Source organism: Anguilla rostrata, chromosome 4, assembly GCF_018555375.3.
Source record: "Anguilla rostrata isolate EN2019 chromosome 4, ASM1855537v3, whole genome shotgun sequence".
Classification (NCBI taxonomy): domain Eukaryota; kingdom Metazoa; phylum Chordata; class Actinopteri; order Anguilliformes; family Anguillidae; genus Anguilla; species Anguilla rostrata.
Window position 1 is genome coordinate 53,008,273 of NC_057936.1, and position 9,267 is coordinate 53,017,539.

General features: G+C 43.2%; 1 protein-coding gene across 3 annotated transcripts in view; it reads right to left on the minus strand.

Annotated features, from left to right (window-relative positions):
* The window catches only part of zfhx4 (zinc finger homeobox 4), a 79,965-nt gene that overhangs the window by 51,029 nt on the left and 19,669 nt on the right, over positions 1-9,267 (minus strand). For all 3 annotated transcript variants that reach the window (XM_064333174.1, XM_064333176.1, XM_064333175.1), the window contains exons 2-3: positions 8,424-9,267; positions 6,957-7,459 (exon numbers count right to left, since the gene is read on the minus strand). The exon at positions 8,424-9,267 is cut by the window's right edge and continues 1,765 nt beyond it. In XM_064333174.1, coding sequence (XP_064189244.1) covers positions 6,957-7,459; positions 8,424-9,267 — 1,347 coding nt within the window. The remainder of the gene's footprint in view (positions 1-6,956; positions 7,460-8,423) is intronic.

Genomic DNA, 9,267 nt, shown 5'->3' on the forward strand with positions numbered 1-9,267 from the left:
GCGACATGGAGGCTGTGCCCTGATTTGCATCCTGTTGAAATTAGGTGCAGGTTTGCGAGCAACCGAGGAAGAGCGAATCTCAAACCGAGGGTAACAAGATCGGGAGGAGGAACAGATCTCCGACTGCAAATTCTGCTCGTTTGCTCCCTTTAGTCTTTGAAAGTCTTTCTTATTATGTGCTGCGCATATTTTCAGCAGAGAATCCGCAGCAAGCCACCCCCTGGGACAACTGGCCCAATCCTTCACTTTGTGAAGAAGACAAATGCATATAATTATATGTAAGTATATCACACACCCACATACTAATTATCTATAAACATATACATACTCATTCATGTGGAAGTTAAATATCTCCTATTTTCAGACCACCGCAAGGTAACTTGATACTACCAATATCTCCAATGCTCCAGGCTACTGTTTATGCAGTCATCGCTCATAATAGGAACTACATTGTTTTTCAGAGAAAAGGTTTAGCCGGTCGGCATACCAGGGTCCACTCAACATACCAATGACCACTTTGAAGATTACTGAGATGTTTCCCTTTGTTCACCAGGAGAATCAAGAAAACAACCCATTCTCCCTTTCTAATAACTGCACCTTTAGCAAAAAAATCATCACAGGGAGGGAACAAAGCAGGCCAAACAGAAAGCTGGCACATTATGAAAGGGATACATAACAGAAAAATACATATAATTCCAAATAGAAACAAAAAATCACTTGCTTAATGCTAATGCACTGTATTAGAGCACGTATTAAAAAAAGCATTGTCCATCTGGCCGTGCGGAATGCTTTTAAGCATTTTTAACAATTAAAAAAAATGATAATTCGACGGGTTAATTTAACTAAATGTGCTGAAATTCATGAGCATAATCCCAAACAAGTAAGTGGGAGTTCTATCAGGTCTATTTCAAAGTATTAAGGATTACTAGTAGCAGCCTAATCCTACTGAACCTAAGGGAGGTAAATTGCATTGTGTTGGAAATCCTGGCCAGGATAGCAGAGGAGGTTAAATGAGTTCCGTACTCTGTAATCGAATATCACACACTGCTTATCTATTCAGTGAGCACCTAATGTTTAAAATCAATTACGACAGGAATGCTTTATACTGTCTGTGTCTGATGATGTGTACAAAACTGCAAAAAAGGCAGCAATTCTGCTATTGGTCTATAATAGCACATTTTATATTATTATTTTTTTATTGTATTTTTTTCAATGGCACTATTACGCAAAATCAAACCATATTGATTTTTTCTGAAATTTGAAAATCAATTACGCACATACTCCTTCCTTTGGTGACTTGGTTAGTTTTGCACCATGTGTGAATTTGTCCATTAGTCCATTTGTGCCTTGCAGCCTACAGGAACCATATTTTTACATGACCACAAAATGGGCTTCTGTTAAGACAAGACATTTTTCAAAAAGAAAAATGTACTGAATATTCACAGAGAGTGTATCAAAAGTACTATGGAACCATTATTCTACAACTACCATCCAATAACTAGACCTTAAATAGGCAGCACAGAGTACATTGGCAAAGCCATAAGGTAACCGCTTCATTAAAAGTTCAAATTCATTTTAAAGTTATCTTTACAAACAGCTTATTGTGTCTATGCATACGTATATTTCTTTCACAAAATGTGTTGCTCTTATCACCGGATTGGGAGTCGTCCTTTGTTAAGCCGGTTTCAAATCCCACGAGAAATCGAGAGGGGGGTGGGGAATGGGAGAGGGAGAGGGAGAGAGAGAGAAAAAAAAGACAAACTCCTGCCACTCTTTGTTCCCAGCAGTGCAACGTTCCCGTTTGGTGGTCTGTAAGTAGCCAGCCCTGCTATCGTTCCCATACCTGTCACCCTCAATAGGCTTCACAGTTCCTGCACACAGACAAATGGACTGACCTGGTGAGCCTGTCTGACCCTGGGACCAGGAAGAAGACCACATCTGGTTATTAATATCAGTGCATCGCAAAATGGTACCTCCCAGCACACGAAAGTGGGTGGGTGGAGGGCCGGGGGGGGGTTTGGTGCAATTAAACAATATGCACCGAGTGTCAGTCAGCGCACAGTTTTGGACCGAGGCTTCTGCCCTCAAGTGCTGAAATGACCATCTGGTTATGACCATGGAAAAGAATACAAGAAATTCTATTTAATAACTAAGGGGGATTAATGAAAGAAGGCCAGACTAAACTCTTTCCTTTGTGTCCTCACACTCATCTGTCTTTATGCTTTAATTATCCCCCTCCCCGCTCCCAAACCTCTGAAAGATTTTCATTGTAATCTACGTGCAGGTGAAAGCTGAGACGATTTGAATAATCTGCGCCCTTTCACCGTGTGGGGGGGGGGGGGGGGAGCCAGGCGGACGGCAGCAATCAAATGCATTTATTCATGGAGAATCGTCTTAATATTTGTTCCGCGCTAGGTTTGTTTGTGGCCTTATAGCGCTTTACGCCGGTCCGTAAATTCTTTCTCCGCTTCACAAGTTTCTCTTCCCTCCCGCCCCGCTACGGTACATAAAAGACAGCAAAGATTTTTTTTCTCAATTCTGCATTAATGCTTCACAATATTTCTTCTGTTTTTTTTATTCTTTATTTATTAACTCTTTCAGATGTGCAAAGATTTCTAAAACAGGTGAAACAGTGTGAAATCCTTGAGTCACCAAAATAGTTATATGGGAATTATTTTACCGATTGTTCAAATCTTGGAACAACTAACAAAAATCAAATTAAAAAAAGAGGAGGGAGAATATGAGAAATATTTAGGTATATGTGTCTTTCGTGTGAATATAGGAGGGGGGGACATTTGATATAGGCTTTTTTCATTCTTTAGAAATACAATGACTTTTTATGCAAATACATTCGGCTCAATCTCCTGTCCATTTTACAATCATATTGGACGAAATGACAGTCCAATAATTAGAACTGCATATATATGGGGCATTTGATTTTCAAATGAGAGGATCGGGGCTGACCTCCTGTAATGAATGTGGTATAACTGCCGGGTTAATGACACTCCCGTCACCACGCCGCCATCTTGATGGCGATACGTATAAGAAAAAAAGAGAGGGGAAAAAAAACCTTTTTTGTAAAATATAAGGGTATAAATATGCAGAATGAAAGGAGAAAAAAAAAAACCTTTAAAACCCCTTTTCTTTTGATGAATTTGAGACCCCAGTCCTGGCTCTCTCCCCCCCCCCCCTTTTTAATTTCCCTTCTCATTTCCCTGCCCCGACCAATGGTGTTGCCATCCATATCATGGATAATGAGATGGCCTATCCGGTGCTCCCCAGGGAAGGGGACGGGAGCGAGAGTCGGCCAGGCACCATCTTCCCACTCCATCTCTCCCTGCCTGTATGATAAAGATGAGCATTATATGCACCGGGGCCCCGGTGGGTTCAAAAGGGGGCTGGGGAGGGGGGGGGGACACAAATATGGAAATGGACTGGTGGGCTCCAGACAGGCCATTCTGCTTGACTGATGATAGATGCTGGGGAAAAAGGGGAGGTTGGTGTAATTAAGCAGTTCATAGCTCCTGACTCTCACCCGGAGATGCGCACTGGACATCCTCCAGTTAAAAAAAAGCCCTCTGGAGAGCAGGCCCAGCTGAGGAACAGGTGCGGCATGGTATTTGCATTTCCTTGCATAGGCTTTCGAGCACACTGACCATGAACATTCTTGGTTCTAAACGACCCAAGCCATGCCGGAGCCAATGCTTTTACAGCGACGCACATTTCCTGACATTTTTACAGAGCATGGAGGTATCTTTCAAATGCTCTTGACATATTTACACAAATCTAAATTTAACCATGCAGAAGTTACCATAAATCTGTTGGCTTCCACCATCTTCAGCCAGTATCAAAACAAAAAAAAAGGGAGCAAATGATTTTCCTGAAACGCAACACCATTTTGAAGCGGAGGCTTATTTCTCTGACTTCAAAAAAAAGCCGAGCACGGTACCAGCCTGTAATTTGCATTAAGAGGGCGGGTGAAAGCTTCGATACAAACCCTGCCAAGGAACAGCCACCTTTCATGAATGTTCAGTGTAAGGCGGGATAGCGCCTACATTTACCTGCTGAGCACTTGCAAAAGAAGGAAACATTGTACTGCTAATGTAATTTAGGCTTATTTAATGTCTGGAAAACCAAAGATCAGAATTCCCCTCAGTGAAAGTCTGAAGGTACAAAGCAGTAATAAAAAAAAACTGAATATGCTTTTGTTTGTATCTTCAATCATTTTTTTCAGTCATAAAGATATTCTCTGTTCCAAGGCCATATGGGAAGGTCATCAACACTTTGTTCTTTTGTGTGTTTGGCCAAACCACCCAATCCCATATGCCTTTCACCTTAAAACATAAAAGAAGAGGTGTTTTTTTGGTCAAATAAAGAAATCGTTTTTGTTTTACTACCACATGTCTATGACTAAAATATTCTTATTCCTGCCAAACCCATTAAAACCGCATCTGTAAAACAGATTTTTTTCTCCCCCCACAAACCCCCGTTTAAGGTAGGGGCAGCTGAGCAAAGGGTGAGAGTTGAGCAGGGAACCTTTCACCTCTCCCGAGTCAAAAAGTGGCCCCCTCTCTATCAAAGAACAGCATGCCTCTTATGTAAGTCCACCTGCCTCCCGCCCAGCAAGAAAGGGGATAAATAAATATAGTGTCAGGAAACGGAGTAAAGCTCCAGTTTCACCTCGCTTTTTTTCTTCTAAACATTCCGGCTTCACAGAAATTACACTACAGAGTCGTAAAAAAAGAGAAGTAAAAACCAAAGCGTGAAGCATTATTTTAAACTTCACACATCTGGGAAAGGTCGTTCACACAAGGAAACACGGCCAGAAACGTTCAACTGCTCCCTACAAATTCCCAGATTATGAAAGGATCCAGTAGTCACGGTTCTGGCTTGGGCTTTCCCCCAAAATAAGCGCACCTATTTTCACGCATTCAATTCTCCTTCAGATGGGAGGAACATCAAAAGATCGGCAAAGACCTATGTAGATCAAAAAGATTATCTCCAACCAGACAACCATAAATTTCATTACTCTTGATTCATTTGCACAGGTTTGGAAGTTGACACAGAAGCAAGATGAAATATGAAAACGCAACTAAAACATTGAATTCCCACATTGGGGATGGGGGGGGGGGGGTGGTGTTGGTTGTGGTGAAAGCTGTAACAATATTTTTATAATTCACAAAAAATGTAGCAAGTGAGATCATATCATGATGACTCTTTATTAAAACATTCAACAGGGAAATGCCGACCCCACTTGTATGAGTGAACCCTTAAACATTTCTCTACAGAGACCACAAACATTGCCTTGTACGCGGATGTGGCAACAACTTGGAACTATTGAGAACATGCTTCAAGCTAGGCCTTTCTCACCCTCTAATCTCCAATATACTCTTCTTCCTACATGATGTGAAATGCTCTTTGTTGCCATGGAACCTTTTTTATTTGCTTAGAGAATTACTAGAGCCCTCCCTCCCCCCGTTTTAAACGGCTAAGGATTTCAAAACCTTCCCATGGATCCATTCTCTGATGCTAGGCCTCAAAATTCCACATGCAGTTCTTTCAGGGCTTCATTTGGCTCACGCTGACTTCACTCGTTGCAGGATTTACTCTTTGTTGTTAGGTTACTAACAGCCACATTACTCTGTCCGAGTACATGAATAAAGTGAGACCTCCAAAAGATTAAATAATGGTTAATTTTTTCATATTTCTATTTTTCCCTCACTTATATTTCATTTGGGAACACGCCAGGATATTAAAAAGCGGCTAATAATGACTACCCTTTTCTGTGTAGTCTCACTGGTCATTGTCAGTCACTCAATTAACTTTTCTAAATACACAGGCAAGGACAGCTCTTTAGCACTGTTTGCTAAACGTGACTGATGCCAGCGAGTAGATCCTTATTACGCTAATAAAGTTTATACTGAAAACTAACCCTAATGAGTCAGTGATATAATGTTGGTCTATGATTTCAAGACATCAGCATTACTGTTTCAGACAATCACACCAACCAAGTCAACACCCAAAAGCACTTAGATACAGGATGAGACATCACTGCCCTTCCCTGAAACCCCCCCCCACCCCATAGTCTCATAAATATCAGTTACCAGCCAAGCAGCTAAAATCTCACTCTGTAATATAAAACAACACATCTCCTACATAATGTAATATTCTCACTTCAAAACAACATCACAGTGCCTTTGTAAACAGCACATACTAAAAATAAAATAAATCCCCCTCCCACCCCCTCCACACAAACACACCATCACCTCAGCTGTTTACAAGAGGTAGAAACCTGCTGTCATTTGATGGACGACAACACAGATTAAAGCAAGCGACGATTTTGAAAACAACAATTATATCTGCCCATGTCACTGGAGTTTATTGATATTTTTGCACAAATTCAATTAACTTTGATTTTCAAAGACATGATGCAAATGGGCTGACTGGTAGATTCCTCGCTGTAAGACTACACAGACTCTCACAGATTAACAGGACAGTACAGGGCAGGAGGAGGGGGAAGACAATAAGCATAAATCAAATTTACAGGTCGACTAATGACGCCTGAGATCAGACAGCGAAGGTTCTTGAGGACAAAACCCCATGACCTGCGTTTATCTTGCATCCACTGGGTAGAAAAGGATACAACTGACGTCAAATCAGAATGGCTGGCTTGAACCAGAAACAGTGGTTTCTATGTTTATTGGTTTTGTTTACATTTACTATTTTTTTTGGATAAGGCCAATAGGAGCCAATGTTTTGTCTGAATCGCCCACATCTTCTCAACCCCAGCAGATACAAAACATATGAGATGTCTGTGTACTGTATACGCGTATGTGCATTCAACTGGACAAACAATCTATCCGTGTTTTCCCATAACAGGAGAGAAAATCACAACACGGGAGGAAATGCACACTGATCTGTTGAGCATCAGCAGTAAAGCTTGTGAAGCCACGTACCTTATAGAGTTTCAGTGCCGCCTCATGTCTCTGGTTAGCTGCGTGTAGGTGCAGCTTCTCCACGCTGTTGCTGTAGTAGTCACAGGCATTGCACTTCAGGTGCACCGGGTTGCCAATGGCGATGCACTTCAGCCTCCACTGGTTGGGCTTGCCCCCTTCTTTGATGTGGGCCACCAGCTGGTACTTCTGCATGTGCTTGTCGGTCTTGCAGTGGAGCTGGAAGTTGGCTTTTAGCTGGGTGTTGTAGTTGCAGAGCTTGCACTGGTAGATGTCTCCGATTACAGCCCTCCACTCCTCCTCGGGGAGCGAGCGCTCAGCGTTCACGTGCACGCTCAGGGCCTCCAGGCTGTCCGAGGTGAATTTGTTGCACACAGCGCACTGGAACAGCTTCAGCAGTGGGTCGCTGATATAAGGTGACAGCTCCCCAGCAGAGAGGACGGACAGGTCATCACCCATTAGCTGACCACTGGCAAGACGGATCTCCGGCGGCAGCTCATTATTTACTGCAGAGAGGGAGAGGGAGAAAGTGAGAGTGTGAGAGAGAGAATGAGAGAGAGAGAGAGAGAGAGAGAGAGAGAGAGATAGAGGCAGAGAGATAAACAGGGAGAGGGAGAGTGAGAGAAACAGAAGAGGAATGGGTATGTAGGATGAATTCTTTTTGTTAAAATTAGAATGGAGCATGCAGGCCAGTGTAGGGCATATGCGAAAGAATTCAATAAAATTAAGCTTTAGCGAGGGGTACGGCTTCTATAAAGCTTAAACTATAAAAAGCTGTAATAGGATTGAATCAGGATCAATTACAATCACCCTTTTCAACTTCTAAAGTCCCTCATCAGATAGGTTTAATTACTCCTACCGAACTGAATGTCATTCTGGAATGTGCCTTTTAAAATACATGACATTTCATCAACACAAAAGGACCATGACACACATGTGCCCCTTAAAAACGAAACAAAAAAAAAATATGTTGATGCAATTCCAGTTTATTCACTTAATCTTTACTCTTACATCTGGGAATGAGTTGTTGAAAAACAACAACTAGACTAAGGATCTACACAAACAATTTAACATTAAAAAGCTTTTCCTTGTTTTAAATGTAAATTAATGGGAACGTTCATCTCAGTTCCTACTTAAGCATCAACACAAACTCGCACTGCAAATCAGCTTGAAAAATCTGCTAAAACATGACCCTTGGGTTCAGAGAAAGAGTGAATGTGGCACCTCAGGGTCATTTATTAAACCACAGTCCTCTAGGGGGAATTCGCTTCCTGCACTTGATGGTTTACATTTTATATCGAGGGAGGGTTGGTGTTAAGTTCAATGAAAATTAAGAAATCAAGCTTCATAACGATTCCCATGTGTTGCTCCATTATTATGTTTTTAATCAGCAGAATGGTTAGGGGAAGAAAGAGCAATATTAGGTCTTAGAAGTTTAAGTTACAAAAAAAAAAAAAAAAAACAGCTCACCAAGACCCGGTGCTAATGCAGCAGCTGCTGTGGGATCAAGCTGAAAGGGACTGATCATCATCTGTGGGTCAGCTGGGTTCTCCAGCTTCATGCCAGTCAGGCCTATATTCTGCGCCAGGTAGTACTGGTAGAGCTCGGCCTCGGCTGGGGCCAGGCCCAAGTGCAGGTTGTGCTGAATCTGCTTCATGTTCTGCTGCAGGAGCATCATGTTGTGCATGTGCTTCTCGCTGGTCATGTGGATGCGCAGGTTGCGCGCCACGTTGGTCTCGTAGTCGCACACCTCGCAGCGCCAGGTCGGCTTTTGTTTTGGTTTGGAGGGGGAGGGCGTGCCGCAGCTGCTCAGGCTGGCGCTGGAGACAGGAACCGAGTGGTTATAAACTGGCTCGCTGCCACCATTCTGCAGGGTCTGGACGTTGTTCAGGTGCTTGTCAGACTGCATATGGATGCTGAGGTTGCCTTTGGTAGTTGTTGAGTAGTTGCACACCTCACAGCGGAAGGGCTTGTAGCCACAGGTGTAGCTCTCGCCTCTTGCAAGTCGAGGGTGGGGCTGGCCTGTCCGGCAGTAGACGCAGGAGCCCCCCGACTCTGGATGCTTCTCTTTCATGTGGGCGTCCAGGGTCTGCTGGTACTTGTAATGCCAGTTGCACTTAGGGCACTTCAGAGTCTTACAGGAGTTCCTCGAGTGCATCATAGTCATGTGTCCACCCAGCGAGCGGGATGACCCCAGGACAGTGTCACATTTGGGGCATTCTATACCGCTGCCAGGGGAGCCTTCCCCAGTGCCAGGGGTGCCAGGAGTGGCAGTGTGCTGGTGAGGAGGGCCCGGGCTTTCGTCATCTCTCCG